General features: G+C 50.2%; 1 protein-coding gene across 2 annotated transcripts in view; it reads right to left on the minus strand.

Moving 5' to 3' along the window:
• LOC119442577 (insulin gene enhancer protein ISL-1-like) overlaps positions 1-17,668 on the minus strand; it is a 128,964-nt gene that overhangs the window by 39,883 nt on the left and 71,413 nt on the right. For both annotated transcript variants that reach the window (XM_049662240.1, XM_037707500.2), the window contains exon 4: positions 12,810-13,186. In XM_049662240.1, the coding sequence (XP_049518197.1) occupies positions 12,810-13,186 (377 nt within the window). The remainder of the gene's footprint in view (positions 1-12,809; positions 13,187-17,668) is intronic.

The raw sequence follows: 17,668 nt of genomic DNA on the forward strand, positions 1-17,668 counted from the left end.
CTGCACCCTGCGTTGAAGTGTGGGGAGAGCTTCGAATGCGCGCAGGAGTTTACTTTGCCGATGGCTCGTCGGGGGGCCATTAGCGCTACTTCCCGGGCCTCAATCGAGCCGTCGTGCTGTGTGCACTTCTCTTTTCTCTTTCTGCGTCGACGGGACTCGAGTGGCGATCCGTGACGCTGCTGCTTGGGGGCATTCGGCCGTCATTGTTACACCGAGATTTCTGGCTTTGGCTCTTCTCGGAGCAAGTTGACGCATTCGGCGCCTAAGTATATTGCTGTCAGCGAACGCGGACGGTGCTACATTTGATGTGGCAGGAGGCCCGCTGAATTTTGTTGCCTCCGAGGAGCCTGCTTCTTTTTCTTTTTACTTTTTTCTTTCCGCGCCCTCCTCTTGTTTGCGAGGTCGGAGGTATGTGTGATGAATCAGGCTGATTTCCTGGATAATTTCACAAAAGCTTAGTCTGGCAAAACTATTTCTCCCACGTTACCTGGAATTTCTTTCATGCATTTCCTGTCTTTTTTTAAAGTTAATTTCACACATACAGACTTACACCAAAACACACACACACACAAACACACACCCTCTCTCTCGTACGCACGCACAAAATATGGTATTTGATTGACGCGATAGTATAGATTCCGATGCGGCATGATGTACTTCGCGCGAATTAGTGAACCTGTGGATAAGTGACAGCCCGTATATCCGCATCGCGTACACGACGCATCTGATGTGGAATATTGACATTAAATTCCGGCTCAACGTTCTTCGCATTCTCGATAATATTAGCAATAAGGCAGCAATACGGCTTGCGCGGTAAGAAACAGTCGACGGATTACTGACTATTGTTAAATTAGGATATTCACACTGTGGAACAGTGAACACTGAGGTTTGTTACTGAGTGCCTCTGCACACGTCTCCTGCAATGAATGATCAACGGTAGAAGTAAGACTTAAAGGGAAACCTTCGAGTCAACTTTGACCAGCGAGGTTATAACGCGTACCCATAGCTTCGTGTGTGTGTGTGTGTGTGTCCATTTCATCCCTTTTATAATAGCTACTTTTTTTTCTTGATTACACGTACAGCTCCCCACACTCCTTTTCCTCGCCAAACCGCGCGGGCCAAAATCCATACCTAAAGATATTGGCCGAAGGCTCTCCTAGCAGAGCACTGATGCATTACATTCGCACTAAAATAAAAGCAGACAGTAAACGGAGACTGTTAGAAGCTACACCAGTACATGTGTTTGACAAGGGCGGGCTTACTCGCACAGAAGAGGTTTTTTTGAACAAGGTTATGGCCAACGCTGCATACACACCACACATACTTGAGAAATGGCACCAAACCAGACAAGCTACGACTGCGAACACTTATACCCGATGCACACATTGTCAGGAGTCATGCAGAGCAGACTTGCAACACCTCATTTGGAGCTGTGCAGCTTTTTCACAAGGGAGATCCAACATTCAACATTACTGCACGGAGACATTAGAATTCACTAGGAATTGGAATACAAACTAACCCTGAAACACAGGAAGTCATTACGACATATGGCAGACAAAGTGGCTTGTTTCGAGTAGTGTAGAAGGGGTCGATCAGCCCGTGCGAGAGCGGCGGAACTGAACATGCACCTGAGTCTGCATAAAGCGGGAGATCAAAGACTGAGATGAAGATGTGCCTCAGCCAACAATCCGGGAACCCACATTCCTTTCTCACCTAATACCCAACAGCGGCCTAGAGCCGTCCCTTCCTTAAAATAAAGGCTTTATTCACTCTTCCTCAATCGCCATCCGGCCGCCGTGGTCAGGAAATGAACGCGCGTCTTCGTGCTCAGCAGCAAAGAACGCCCACAGTAAACAGCATAGAACGCGCAGAGGGCTACAATTATTGATCTCAAATAGTGACTCATAAGAATGAAGCAAGAAATCAGTCCTCCCCCCCCCCCCCCCCCCCCCCCTGCCGAACCCCCTTTTTTAAGTGATAACTTCACTGCTAGCATTCAAATAAACGCCTTTGTACTCAGATATCGACGGATAACGAAAGAGATCTTACGCGTAAACACACGGCCTCTTCGTCGCTTACAGCTCAATGGGCCGAGCTCAGTGTACCAAAGATGATGGATTCCAGTGGCCGAGCAGGGTGAAGTGAGAGCCAGTGCTCTAAATACCATCGATCTGCTACGGGGCTTCACAGACCGCCGACAGTCAATTCTCGTGCTCGCGCCAACAGAAGGAACCACTCAGTCGCGCCTTCAATAAACAAGTTGGTTTCAAGTCTAGACAGCTGGCATGAAGCGTAGAAACGAAGGTAAACAGGTTAAACCGGCTTCTCTTTGTCCGTTTGTCACCGCTAGTACTCTTAAGTTTAGACAGTGTTTACACTTCCGAACGAAAAGAAAAATTTCATACGCTTGCAGTGAACAATTTTGGAATTTGTTTACCCGAAGAATCACAAGCAACACCCTGTCGTGGCCACCCCCTCCTCCTTGCAATGAAAAAGAAAGTCGAAATAGCTTAGCTCATTTCTGTCCTTTTCTTTAAAACCACTCGCATAGTCACCATTTCAAAACAAATGAAGGGGTTAATGTTCGGAAGGATACACGTGCTGGACAAGGGAGGTCCGGTAGTGTAGGGAGCCCGATTAACTTCGACCGCTATAGGGTTCTTAAACGTCCATATAAATTCTAGGAAATGGACTGTTGCACTCTGCCACAATCGGAATTCATCTATATAACAGGATCAGGAATCGAACCAGTGACCTGGTTCTCAGTTGCATAGAACGACATAGCCACTGCGTTGCCGCGGCTGGTGAAAAAAGAGAAGAAAAAAAAAACTTTCCCGAAGTACTTGCTAATGCCACATTGTGTTCAGCTTCTTGTGGAATTAAATCCTTTGAGTTTAACTTCTCCCACATTTCGTATTCTTATTACGGCTTCTTTACTAACGGTATTACTTGTTGTCTACAAAGCTAAACTACACATCGACAACTTCTACGCTGCTTAATCTAGAGTTGTTGTATACATTTCGCCTGTTGAGCCTTCGTTTATTTTATTTTATTTTTTTTCACGCAGTTTGCTGTTGGTTAAGAAAAAGAAAACGGCAGTGACTTAATGTTTCTGCGCTGTCTTAAGAACTGTCTGCTAACCTTTGAAAGGATAAGCCTATTGAGCGACGACCTAAAACACTTTGTCAGCAACATCACGCAGAAACAAAAGCAAACAAAATGGCCTCTGCGAGCGACACTGGAAGCCTCTGCGTGCCGATGCAGAATCTAAGCGGCAGTGCCATTTAGGACGTGTCAAAACGCCTGTCAAAGTGCCATGAATGTGGCGCCCTTACTAGCATACAAGGGCAGGCAGCGTGACGTCAAAGCACGAGTGTCAGACGCCCACTCGGGAACCTGGCTACTTGGCCGCACGCAGTCCGCCTACGCTGCACCTTCCTCATGACGGAGCAGCGCCACACTCACTTTAGCAAAAGCTTTAAAGCCTTTTCTTTTATATTTATTGATTTCTTAATACTGGGCATGGCTTCTTTATCCAGCCGTGGGTGTCGTGGTTTTGTGCTATTGAAGGACGGTAAAGAAAAAGCAGTGATGAAGAAGATGAAGTATAGTATAGTATTAGTACTAGTAGTAGTAGTTGTCGTCGTCGTCGTTGTTGTTTTAATCATTGTAAAGCACAAATAAAGAGGAAGAGCTCCAATCACGGATGTGATGTGACTGCGCAGGCGCAAGCGATTTGGCGTCCGAAGCATACACGCATCGCAACGCGTGCGCCCTTCGACAAACTCGCAATTTTTTTTTCCGGGTCTCCTACGCTTTGAGCACGAGTGCGAGACACTGTTTGTTCGCATATCAATCACGCACCGGTTATCTTGCGTCTTTTATATCTATGCACGCAATTATTTTTTTTTCTCTCAGCTTAACATAGTTTATGCTTTATATATGTTGCTCGTGCTCTGTCATTTCCTCCTCTCTTGTTTGTTTGTTTTCTTTTCTTCCTTTGTTTCTGGTGTTTTGTATCAGCTACGATTCTCGGAAAGCAGGCCACATGGATCAAACGGCCCATGTGGGATTCGCTATATACTGTCAAACCAACAACGCATCTCCCACACGCGCCTCGTATTCCCACCAGCGTGGACAAACTGTCTCGGTTCTTCTCTTTCTTCTCAGGTTGTCTTAATTATCACGCGATGCGCATCACCGTGTCCCTGGTACATTTCCTTCCTTGATCGTTGCTGCTGCTGCTCTTCGTACCAACTAATTCGAGCACCGGTTCGCTCGTCGAGTTATCGGGCAAGCGCGCGAGCACTGCCGTCTCGTGAGCAGCTCCTCTCTAGGTTTTTCGCCGTTACTGCTCTGCGAGCGCCATGGAGACTACCTTTTCTTACACTCCACCCCCCCCCCCCCCCTTTTTTTTTTTTTTTTTTTTTTTCAGCCGTGCCCCGCGCACTGGAAGCGGCGAGAAGTTTCCGCGCCTTCGCCCGGGCCGCCGACAGCTCGCTTTCCGTGTTTCGGTCGCTTCCTAGTGCGGCGGCGCCGTGTCCCGAAGAAGTGGCAAGGCGGCCGGTAGCGAGCAGCAGAAACAAGCAACAGCAGCAGCAGCAGCCCCGATGCTCGACGGAGCGTGCGTCGGCGCCGGCCAATCTCAGACGCGCGCGCGCCCGCACGCGCTCGTGCGCCCCTGCGTCGCAGCGCGAAGCTGGCGTCGTCGTCGTTCGTCCGTCGTCGACATGCACGCGAACGTGTTTTTCGGATTTCGCGGAAAACCAGAAGGCCGGAACGGTGGCAAGCCGGTCGCTCGGTTCCTCACTCGCACCGAGATGCAGCGAGCGGCGGCTATACGAAGACGGCGACGACGTGAATCTCGAGCTGCTCCTGGGAAGAAAATGCTTTTTCTTACTGTTCCGCACTTTTTTTTTCTTCATTTTTTTTTGTACTTGCGCTGCTCAGTGTGTAGATCTCTACTCCTTTTCTTTTTCGCGCGTGTTTGTAGATGCGCACATTTTTATATCTGTGTGCACTTCTTGGTTCGTTCGTTCTTTTTCTTCTTGATCCTGTTGACACGCGAACGCGAAGGTGCCATCGTGTTAGCCCTGTCTCTGCCTTATTTCGGTTCCTTCTTCTCTGTCTGCTTTGGAACTGCAGACGGATAGGAAGACATCGCAGACGTCGCTTAGTTCTTTTTATGAACGCGCAAGAAGGAAATAAACAGCTAGGACTCGGCCCTTTTGGTTTGCAAAAAGAAAAAAAAAAAGGAAAGGGAGGAGGGGTCACCTTTGGACTTGACAGACGCGGCTGCTGCGAAAATAATGGGTTATATGAAGGCCATCTTGATGTCTGGAGATTCTCAGTGGACTTTTTCTTTCTGGATGCCGGAAGAGCCGGTAGAGCGTTCGAACTAGATGACGGTTTTTCTTTCTTCTGACACATATATGCATGTGGTTTCAAGCATAACCTCACAGGAACATGTGTCAGCGGGATTACACGCTTTTGAATGTGTTTTCTCAATGACAGCATGCAGCTCAAAGCTCGCGAAGCCATATCTTCGTCTTGCAATGCCAGCTAACCCGCAATTGTATGCATAGTGGCGACCAGAGCAAAACAGATCAGCTAATTTTCTCGCTTGTAATCACCATGAAATAAGTGTGCGGATTAACTTTTGCATGCAATACTCTTATCTGTCAGGCACCGCCTGTCGAGCCCTTCGCGTCTTTTTTGCGCCATGTGTACCATATAATGCATAAGTGTTATTAGAGGGCTTTAGCGTACTTCTACGTTCTATAGTTGACCATTCCGCTATCTTCCTGCATTGCCCTTGCAATAGCTAATACTCCAAAAGCTAATGCTATAATCCAGGTGAACGCGTGAAGCGGCTTAGCTTAGTATGGCAGGTGGTGGAAACGATATAGCGCTAGTGTTAACGGTAGAACAGTGGCGATATGCTAAAACTCCCGTATTAACCGGGAAAGCGTATAGGGAGACCTTCCCTTCAGTGCAGCGTTCTGTGGTGTTGGCATGTATATTTCACGGTGCGCAATACCTACGCTAATGTTATGGCCGATGTATATATATATACTATCCAGTTACTCTTTAATCCTATGGAAGACATTATACGGTTGTAGTTGTTGAAGACGTAGCTGATGCAGTTGTTGCGGAGCATATGGAAGACATTGCGGTTGTAGACGTCAGACAATATAAATAAATAAATAAATAAATAAATAAGATTTTGAAATAGCCTATACTTTAGCCACCAGACTTCCTCGCCACGTTCCAGCCAATCAACAACAACAACATCATTGCTCGTGGTTGTCCCGTTATACACACGCCGCAGGTCAGCGGGTCATTCTCGCATGTCGAGGGCCAGCCTGCAGACCAGCCAGCGACTGCGGCCTGTCGACCGCCTGCTGAGAGTCTGTGAGCACGCTCCGAAGCGAGGACAGGAGACTCGTTAACGGGAGCTGCAGCGGTGCGCCGCGCCCTTTTCACCGGCCGGCTCTACCCTAGGCCAGCTGGATTGCGGGTTCGAACAGAAAACAGCTGTTGGACCCGTGCCCCTGACGCAGCCGGGATCGTGAACGGGGGGATCTTTTCAGCCGTGCGACACGGTGCTGCGAGCCTTGAGGTGGGCGGTAAGCGATAAAGCGCGCTTGTGCCTATACGCGTATACGTACTCTATAATGCGCACTATACTTGGGTGTAAAGTGAGCAGCATATCATTCCTGCCACCGCAACTGGGCCTGTTACGCATGTTAGCACGCACTGCCGCCCTAATAACCATCAACTACAAGTCACACCGCCGCCTATGAGCGCTGCGACGTCCTTGTTTTCCACGACGTCACTCAACGCCATTAATGAGCGAGGAGCCGCGCGGGCGAGAGCACCACAGAGAGACAGAAAGAGAAGGTGGAAACAACGCACGCGACCGAGGAGCATTGCGAGCAAGTTTCCGCCGAGAAGCGTGCGGTCTCCCTGGGGAGTCGCACGCGAAGGCGAGCCATCAACGTCGTAGCAGGAGCCGCCTTCGTTCACGCGTTTCTCGCGACGCAGCTGTGACAGCGACAGCCCCTAAGCTGATTAGCGGGAGCCTCCGACGGCGCGCCGAGGCAGCACGCGTCGCTCGCCGGGTAACCTCCGCGCGTGAGTGCGCTCAGCGCCGTGTATACTATGCACGAAGAATACGCATCATCTCCCCCCTCCCTTCGGCCGTATACCGTGGAGACGCGGAGTTAATGCGGTTACGGTTAAGGTTATGCCTCATCCGAGAGGGAAGCCTCGAAAACCGCAACTTAACGCAGAGGGGCTTCCGTGCGCCGCCCGCCGCGCATGAGTTTGTTGCAGCAGTCACCTCGAGTCGAGGTTCTTACAAGCGAATGTACTGTTTTATAGAACCATGACGAAAGTAACGTCTGCCAGTGCTATCCTGAAAATAAATCCTCGGAAAATAGGAAGCGATGCGACTTTACTGAAAACGCGTAGCTGTGCAATTTGAAGATGTTTTCGTGAAAGGGCCTTCCTGTATTTGTCGTGAATAGCTCCTATAGACACTTCCTTCGGCCCAGAGCGCTTGGGTACATTATCACGCATACGTTGCATTGGACGCTGCATTAAGCGCAGACGCAAGTCGGCTTGGAGGAATGGCTACGTGTCATTACGACACAACGAGCAGTCCGCCAAACCGGGAACGGAGCCTAGAAAATTACATTTGCAGCTGTAGCATGCAACGGCGGTGATGGCGACCACCAGATCGTTTCGTGACGAGATGGTCCATATAGCTCACCAGCAGTTCGGTCTGAATACAGTGCGAGTAAGTGAAGTACACGCGCTCATAATATTCACAAAGAAGCGCGTATATACCGTAACCCACCGGTAACTTCTGACGTTGCGTCAGTCGTTGTTTACTGCGGGATGAAGAAAACCTCGGCTCGAATTTACGAATTGTTTCCTTCGTGAGATCCGTTTACCATTGGTCTGCAGCTAACACGAATGGATTTTGCCTATAAGCTTAGAACCGCTCTGGCTTGCGAACTGCTTTGCGAATACTTATCCAAAGGCCGTATTTTGTAAGGATTCTTTTATTTGCCACCGTGGTGAGTCTGTGGCTATGTGTCACTCTGCTGATGAGCACGAGGTCGCAGGGTCGAACCGCGAGCCGTGGCGGTCACATTTCCATGGAGGCGAGATACAAACACGCTCGTGTACTCGGATATACTATGTGCACGTTAAAAAGCATCATTTGGTTCACAATTATTCCGAAGCTCCCGACTCGAAACCCCGGTGCTGTCACGGGACGTTAAACACCATGAACCAATCAGCATTTGTCCTTACGCTTCTTCGTCTTCGTCTTATGTGCTCACTCGCGTGAAGTCTATCTCGTATCGGGCGCTCGGAATTATATGAAAATAATAAAACTGGAGGAACAGAATCCTTACAAAATACGACCCGGAACAACACAAGAACAATGCCAGTACGCTTTCACAACACATCAGAAGGGCATCAGGTCCCCCTTTTATTACCAAATCACGAACCGAGCAGTTATGGTGCACCTAATATTCGAAGAACGGAGCTTCAGCTGAAACAAAAAGGCAAGAAAGGAAGGATCGAAAAAAAAAAAGTAAAGTTGTGTTGATTTACTTCCTCCAGCTTCCCAGCGTCAGATCAGATGCTATTCCGGCGCGTGACACGCCTTCGCACTCCGTTTTGCTGGTGGAGTGTTCCTTTCTTTTTTTATTTTTTTTTGCGTCAGCTCAACAGAACTCGTCGCGCTCCCTAAACACAGAGCGCGTATAGGCGGCGGCGCGACGCTGGCGCGTGCAGCGGCAGCGTGACGGAGAGAAACAAAATAGGTGAAAAGAAATAAGAAAGACGGAGAGGCTGGAGGCGAAAGAGAGGCTGGCAAGGAAGGGAGCAAAGGGGAGGTCGATGTTGTGAATGGCGCGCGCAGCAGACGCGGGCCGCTTCGCTCATTTATTTATATTTAGGGCCGCGCCCGAAACCGCGGCCGTAATTTGCGGGGCGGGAGAGACGCGGCGGCGGCGGCGCCGAGGGCTCATCAGCTGCCGCCACGCGCCCCGGTCAAGTCGGCGCGCCTCGCATCAGGCTGTATATACGTACATAGGTGTACTGCACGCGTTACCGTGCTCCAGCAAATGCGTGCAGAGTATAGTAGGGAATAGTATACAGCGATGCGTGCATGGTTTAGGTGCTCGAAACGCTACGTGCTTTTGCCGTTGGTCCCATAACCGTTTTCGCTGGTACAATATGTGCCAAAGGGAACACGTAATTAGTATTCCTCCATTGATAACAGGTTGATCTATCACGAAGTCCTGTAGATTACTGTTTCATGTTCAGGTGTCTGTCCTTGTAACGGGTCCATATTAGCTCCTTGTGCTGGGCAAATATGAATTCTGGGGTCCCATTCGAGAGTGTAGCGTACTGTACCGTAAAGTACAGCGACTCCATGCCAGCCCCGATACGTTCATAATAAAGTCTCAGTAGAACGTGATCCCGTACGCGAGACAACGTGTTCAGACCAACATATCGTTATAGAGGTATAAGCTCGAATCTCACCTGTTCGTCCGGCTATGTCATTACCACATTTACAGAACGTACGTCGCCACGTCCTTCTTGAAACAGCTCAACGCTGAAGTAACGGCAACTTTTGATCCACGCAGCGCTATAGCTATCTGGCGCAGTATAATCAATTTACAGTATTTACGCGCACGATGAAGTCGGAACGGAACCAAAGTCGGTCGAGCTAGGCAGTATTGGGTAAACAGACACGCCTACATCTTTTTGAGCAGACCGCTCCTATAGAGCACTGCACGGAACCACACGACCGAAGGCGCGCACGTCATTTCCCAACCTAGGCCGCGGGAAACAAAAATAAAGAAGAAGGAAAAGGATAAAGAGGAGTGATGGTTGGGAAATAGGGAAAGATCCAGCGTTGGCCTCATCTTTCTTTCTTTCTTTCTTTCTTTCTTTCTTTCTTTCTTTCTTTCTTTCTTTCTTCTTTCTTTCTTTCTAGTAAACACGCATGCGCGAGACGCAGGGCGTCATGGGTTCGTGCGTGCGCGTGGAACAAATCCATACGTAAGGGAAACGGTATATACGTCGTGCGCGTGTCCTATGAACGCGCACCTGAACGCGACGCGTCGCGACGCTTCATGGGGGCCGCGCGCCTGGCCACCGCTTGGCGGAGGACGGGATGACCCCCCTCGCGCAAGACGAGGCACGCGCGAGGACCGTAATTGGTTTCGTGCATTCCGGCCTTTCCCGAAGTTCTGCGTATTCATTTATACGGGTATACGCGGGCGCAAACTACTTCTTAAGGCGCGATTTTTCCTTTTTCTTTTTCCTTTTGCATTTCTTTTTACTATTGCATTTCGTTACTCTGCATTAAATTTAGAAAAAAACAACATCAACAAAAGAACGCCAATGTGGCTAACTACGTGGAACTTGTGCCAGCCGAATGCGAAACGACAAACTATACTAAGTATACGCTCCCGTATGACTGAAAAAAACTTTCCTACCTTGCGCATGCGTCTGGTATATTGTTTGTCATCGTTTACTGTGGCCTATATAGCTGACGCCTCAGCCGAGCATCTTTTTTTTCAGATAAATAATGATATATAGCCTGTCTTTACCATTCTACCAGCTAGCCCCACAGATGCGTTTTATAGAAACTGGCCTAACATTCCAAATTATTACTATGTACTATCTTTATGTGTAGTTATATGGCCGGTACCGCATGTTCTAATAACGTGGCAAACATAAGCGTGAACTCCCGAGTGGATTTCATAAAGGATAAACGTCGTTCAGTGCAGAAATGGAAAAAAAAAAAGGGAGACACGAATGATATGGCACCCTGCGCGTAGCGCCGCCGAATTTTCAGTCATCTTTAACATCACTGTCTGTAGTTTTATTTCCGCAAAAGTTTTGCCGGAAGGAGTCCCGTTCAGTCTGATGCTCGTATAGGTTTCCATTCGCAACAATATATATCTGTATTTCGTTGAAGTCTCATTACAGCTTGCTTTCATCAGTACAACGAACGCAACGCCAACGCTATCTGCTTTCTGCGACCGGACTTTGGCGACAAAGATTGCTTTTTGCCTTGCAGAATTTTTTCTTCATTTTTTAATCTATACCTGCATGCAGGAAACTTCTTTTCTGTGATGATCATTTATCCGCGATCTTAGTACGAGCGATGTGGATCAGTGTTTTTTGTAAAACCCGGAAAGGCGTGTTGCAATAACGCGTACCTCAGCGACGACTGTTTATGATTGTTGAATGCACGAACTTCAATATTGATTGATTGATTGATTGATTTGATGGGATGGTATTTTTCAAGATAAAATTGTAATTATTGTCGACCAGGCTTCGTAGCAGTGGCGAACACCAAAATTTGTGCGATAATCGCCAACTTGACGAATCACTAACAAAATGTTACTGATTATGCTTGAAGTCATGTCTTTAGGAGGCATTTAGCGATTGTATACAGAATTGAAGTCAGCCATATACTCGTAACGTTCTGCTAGAAACTTTGTGCCTATAGCACCAGTTTCGATGAATATACTGACTCGGAATGTGCCGACGAACGCATTGTTGTTCCAGTTAATAGGTTACGGCATTGTAGTTTATTTATAATAGAGAGCTTCAGCCTAGCGTTTACGCTCCACTCCGTTCAGAACCGTGCGCCCTAACAATTTTGCGCACAGCCGCTCAGCGGGAACGCTAGTGCGCATGCGCACAAAGCTCAAGCTTCCAGCACATAAGGTAAAACAGGTAAAACGTCATCCTCGCTCCGCTTGTCCACTTGGATTCTTCGTAGCTTTGCGCTGAGACGTGCTTCCTATAAAGGGCTGCGGAAAATAGCGCCTCAACCACTCTACCATCACTCGCTCTCTCTGAGGCAAGCTGACTGCATGCGCTTTGCTTGCGTCTCCGGGAGATGAGCTTATCAAAAATTCGAAATCAGCGCAGTTATTCGCACTGCCACAGCACGTGAAATGTGAGCGTAGCGGACCGTAAGTAACGCTCAACTAAAGCTTTCTAATTTTTGTTTCTCTATATATATACGGCTGGACACCAATTGCGCGCAATAAAGACGTGCAACACACGCCTCGTTCCGCATCGGCGACTGTTGACGACACCGTTATGCTGTTGTGCCACCGACCGTGTCGTGATGTCGAGCAGCGATAGCATACAGCCAGAGGCGCCCGATCCTTGTTAGAGACTCGCGCGCCAGAGCGTGTACAAAAGCGCAGGCGGCGACGCGCTTTCATTGCTTTCATATATAGCATAGCATATGCGTATACTGCGCGTTGCCTTCGAACGGCGCACGCCACGGCGGATCGCACACACGAGGCGCGTTCGGGCGTAACGTCGTCGTATACACGTCCAATTTTAACGGGCTTCGTTTCTGCGGCGTCGTTATCTCGCAGGCCAGCTGTCGCAATGTTGGTGATCGTCCGCACCGCAGCGATTTTGACAGCAGCCGGGCGGGAGTTGACCGAGTACGAAGCGCGGCAGCAAGAATTAACGGCTTCACGCGCTGGCCACGGCACACAGTGATGCGCGGCACATCTCGTGTTTCTGCAGCGACTGTGTCAGGTTATGAAAAATGTAGGAATGAAAACGAAACTATGCGTTTTAACTAGTCAAGCTTAGCAACAGTGGCGGAGATCAAGGTTGTGCGATAGAGCTTATGCTCACGTGACCACTGCAGGTGCACGCTAACCAGCGGTTCAGACAGGCGTCACGTGACGACGATGAGACAGAAACACACACACACACACTCGTGTGGTGCGTACCTTTTCGTGCTGCTGCATCTGCTTCATGAGGAGGCTCTTCTTCTTGTCCTTGCAGCGCTTGTTCTGGAACCAGACCCGGATGACGCGCGGCGACAGGCCCGTCATCTCGACCAGCTGCTCCTTCATGAGCGCGTCCGGCCTCGGGTTGGCCGCGTAGCAAGTGCGCAGCGTGTGCAGCTGCTTCTCGTTCAGCACCGTCCGCACCCGAGTCGGCTTGTGCTGCTGCGACGCCTGCTGGCCCTCCGCGTGCTGCGGCTGCTGCTTGCTCTGCGGATGGCCCCGAGGCTGGGCGGGCGGCGCCGCTGCTGCGCCTGCCTGGCCGCCGGACCGGGAGCCGGGAACACCGCCGCCGCCGACCGGAACGGGCTCCGCGTTTGCTGCGTCGAGAAACGAGGGTTTAAACACCTACACGATGTATACACCAAGGAAGCATATAGTATGCTATGGGAGTCGAGCACTTAGTTGGCGTTGGTATATACGCCGCATCGAGTAAGCGAAAGGCGTCAGCGTCTTGACAACTATATATTCGTTTAGCTTGTCATTGAACAGCAGACTTTGCTGGACGAGTTGAAAGTAGAGCAGTTGAAGATGTAAAGAACGGCAGGACTTGCCACGGGCTTGTTAAGACAGCTGCGGAGTAATATGCATTGACGGGCTAGTTGGTGCGTATATGCACGATAAACCTTCGAGCAAAGTGGACGACGCAGGAAAGAGGCAGGATGAGGCGCTACTCTCAACTGACCGGTCAGTTGAGAGAAGCGCCCTGTGCTGTCTCCTTCGTGTGTCGTCCTGTTTGCGCTGAGATTTAATGTGATTACGACATCTTGCTGCTATATTTGTCGAGGAACCAAACAATCAACTTAAAGCACCACACCGGAAGCACCATGGATGTTGCGTTTTATTTATTCGTAATAAACGTTTTATTTGTTTATTTCTTCCCTCTCTCTCACTAATGGCTCATTCGCCTTCACCGCTTAGTCAAGCGCGGTGTCATAAAGTAAGCTACTAGCTCCTTCGTTGAAATAGTAGCAAAGTAACCTCGATAAAGTGCACATGCAGCAAGATCTGACTCTTTTTCTCTCTGCTTTGTGCCAGAGTACACCTTGTTCGTCTTTGGACAGGGGAAAGCCAGGGAGAGGCCCCCGTGATACGTACAGGTTCTTCTCTGGATCACGACAATGTACCACTCAAAGTACAAACGTGCTCTTGAAACTGCCGCTGTGGCGGTTTGTGGCCGGTATATACGGCGCATCGAAGCTAAGTGAATTTTATACTGTCGAACCGGGATATATCGAATCTGAAGGGGATCACAAAAAGTTTGATATATAGGTAATTCGATGTATAAAATAAAAATTTTATGCAGCCATTTTCAAGGGAATTTTACAGCTGTTCCATACACGATAATTCGTTATATCTGGGTTCGAAATATCCGCGTTCGACTGTAGTTGTATAGTCTCCAAAGGCGCCGCATTTTTACCCATGCCATTTTCGATTCCCACGTCACCGAAAGCCGTTGCCTACCGCCTAATGGCTATTCTTTATATCACTCGCTCGGTCACGAATGCCGGCGAGTCAATTAAACGACGCCGTAGACGTACGGCCGCCGCAGTGGGGCACGTGCTACACGATTGAACGCGTTCTCCGGAGCACCGCCGCTCGCATGCGAAAACCAATCACGCGCCTTTCTTCGGAGGGGTTCCGCTTCGATCGGCCCATAGCTGGCTGCGCCGGGAAAATTGAAGGAGAAGGAAGAAGAAAACAATAACGAAAAGCGCGAGCAAGCAGCTCCAAAAGCGGGCATAAAAGTTTCGGCAGAAGGCGTGCTGCTGCCGCTGCTCAGCGAGCCATTTCGCAGGCACGTGCCGGCAGCGCCGCTGCGGTCTCGCGCCGCTGACCACGACCACCGCGGCGGCGGCGGCGGCGGCGCCATAGCGGCAGGACCGAGCTCACGTCGCCTATACTGCAGCCACCGTCGTCCAGAGAGCCCCGCTGGGATCGGGTTCTCAGCGGCGCTCGGCGCGCTTGGCGCGCTTGGGCGTGACCGAGTCACGCGCCCCGGGGCGCGCTTGCCCGACGGTGAGCGCCCGCGATTCGCATGCGTCTCCGAGCCCTCTTCATTTCTGCCGCCCCGCCGCGCTTCGACTGTGTATACTGTATTGTGCCCGTGCGTGCACGCGCACGTGTGTGTACATAGACTGGCTGGCGTCGGCGAGCCGCTCTCACGAACGCTGCGCGCGCGCGCCACGGCCAAGTGAGCACGACGCCGCCGCCACCGCTGCGTCTGCGGCGGTTAGACTTCTCCGCCGTGCACCGCGTGCCTTCGTCGCCGCTATTTCGAGGCTTAAATTGTATTTATGGTTGCGTAGCGTGCGTTCGGCTATTCGGATACGCGCGCACTGTCCGTGCTCAGGTTCGCGGACGTTGCCCAGTGGCGCGTTTTAGCTTACTTACTCACCCTAGCCGACGGTTAGGTGGATCGGATGTGCGTGAAATGGTATAGTTAGAACACGCCAACCAGAGTTATACAATATATCACTGTGTTTATCTTGTTCCACGCCAGTGCTCGACCTCCTTTTATTGGCATGATAACTACAGAGACGTTGCTATGGGCACACGAAGCCACTATAGAAACGGGTCCGCCGTTCATCACGAAGTGTAAACTCACGCATGCGGAGCAACGCTGAGAAGCTTACAACAGCCAGCGATCTAAGCCTGCTGCGCCACCACGGAGGCTCTCAACGTCCCGTGCTCAAATTGGCCCTGGTTCGGCACCAACAATGCCCACTCCTTTAAGTTCCCACAGCTGCGTAAATTTGAACGCCGGTGATTGGAGCTAAAGGGTAAACTGCGGGATCCACATTGACAGTGGTGGTTAAGAAGCAGATCAGTGTTACCCAATGGTGCCGCAGGGCCGTATTTTGCGATAGTATTTTTCTTCCGATTCTATTAGTCTTTTGAACCTCGCGCCGAGTGACCCATCCTGATAATAACCTGTGCGGGGTGTGATAAAAATTAGCTCAGAATAAAAATGAATCGAAAATAAAAGCAATCGATAATAAATTTGGCCTGGTGAGGCGGTACTTTTTCTTTCAGTTTTAGTGATGCGGTGCCCTGTCTGCAGCGACGACAATGTTAACCGGTGCTCGCATCGAAACGCTCTGGTTCGTCCAACAGTGCGGCAGTTGGCGGAAAAAAGAACGTGCCATGCTATAAAACAGTAACAACAAAAAAGATAAAAATAAAACGCTTGTCTTTATTTCTGACGACTGTGTACATCTGTAGACGATGTACACAGTGGCTATGTAACCTCACTAATCCTCGAGAGTCTATGTACATTTTGATCAGTCAACACTATAAAGTCAGAGTGGCATGCGAATTCCCGCGTGAATGCCACTGCATATATATAGCTCTAATCGACAAATGCCCGTCGACTCTTCCCGTCGACGAACTTGGCACGTACGTCAAACAACTCAAAGAAGAAAAACAAATCAAGCGATGAGAAGACGAAGAAAAACAAAGCAACTGCGCTATGTTTTGGGGCAACAACAACAACTACTACTACAACAACAACTGTGTGCTCGAAAGTGGAAGATATAGGACTCTGACCATTGCACTATCCTGAATTCAGAGTCGTCGTGGAGAGCAAGTCTGACGCTTCATTAGCGGAGTATTCGGCCGTTCGGTACTAGACGGTAGTGACGCATACAAAGCTCCGAACTGTTCCCTAATATTTTCACGAAAGCTCACTCAACGTACAGTTGGGATAGCGAACTCCTCCATTCTATAGCTGTGCGCTCGCCCCCCCCCCCCCCCCCCTCCCCTATACGCCGTTTCCTTCCGCTCACTCTACCGCTGCTCAAAGCAGCGACATTGGCAGCTCTAATGCAGCGTCATCTGAACCTTGTGTCAGTTAAACCGTGCTAAAACGAGCCACGGATAACTGATAGGAGGAAGAGGAGATGGGGATGGGATAAGAGGGGGGGGGGGGGGGGGGGAAGCAACACAAAGGCGGGAAACTCGCCGCGTTGTTGGCGCTCTTCGAGGTCCGCGCGGGCACCCCGTAACGCGATCTCCGACCAAACAGCGCCCTGTTTATTCACCTGATGACATTCTCACGAGCGCGCAGCCACGGCGGCTTCCTTTGCGCGACGGGCTGGCATTGCACGCGCTTCTGCGCCCGCCGTTCGCATCCTCCCCGCGATCGTGTCCTCGCTCTCATCCACAGTGGGGAACGAGCCTGACGTATGGCTTACAGGTCTTCTTTAGTGCATTCTTCTTTCTTTTAAATTCTCACGAACTGTACGTCGTCCAGTCGGAGCGGCAAGCGTGCACACAGACAGCGAGGCTGCAGCCAACGGCAGCGTCGGTCCTGTCACGTGCTCGCTGGCACACACGCATTCACGCACGAGTGCCGACCGCTCTGACTGCTAGCAGCCGTAAAGCCTCGAAACAATCCCGAGAAGGGAACGCGAAGATCCGAGGGAGGCTAAGCGATATATCCCTGCTGACTCCTCACTCCCTACGGCGCCATCTTCGAAACGAAAAAAAAAAAAAAAGAAGCACGAGAACGTAAAACAAAGTGAAGGGGAGGGGAGCAGAATAAACGCCACCGGAATCCACGGGCAGCGCAAGAAACGTGCGTACACTGCGGAGTAATAAAACAAAGGGGAAAAAAAAAAAAAGACTGCACGCGAAGAGCTGGCGTCGGGCGGCGCCGCGCCAGAGTCGGGTTCGAGGCGGGACTCGAAAGAAAAGAAATTAAAAGAACGAAACTGCAAGCGCCGTCGCTTCGGGAAAGCGTCCCCGAACTCGGCCATGCTCTCTCGCTGCTCTTCGCAAAGAGAGCTTTTCTGCATGGA

The sequence above is a fragment of the Dermacentor silvarum genome, chromosome 2 (assembly GCF_013339745.2).
Source record: "Dermacentor silvarum isolate Dsil-2018 chromosome 2, BIME_Dsil_1.4, whole genome shotgun sequence".
NCBI classification, from domain to species: Eukaryota; Metazoa; Arthropoda; class Arachnida; order Ixodida; family Ixodidae; genus Dermacentor; species Dermacentor silvarum.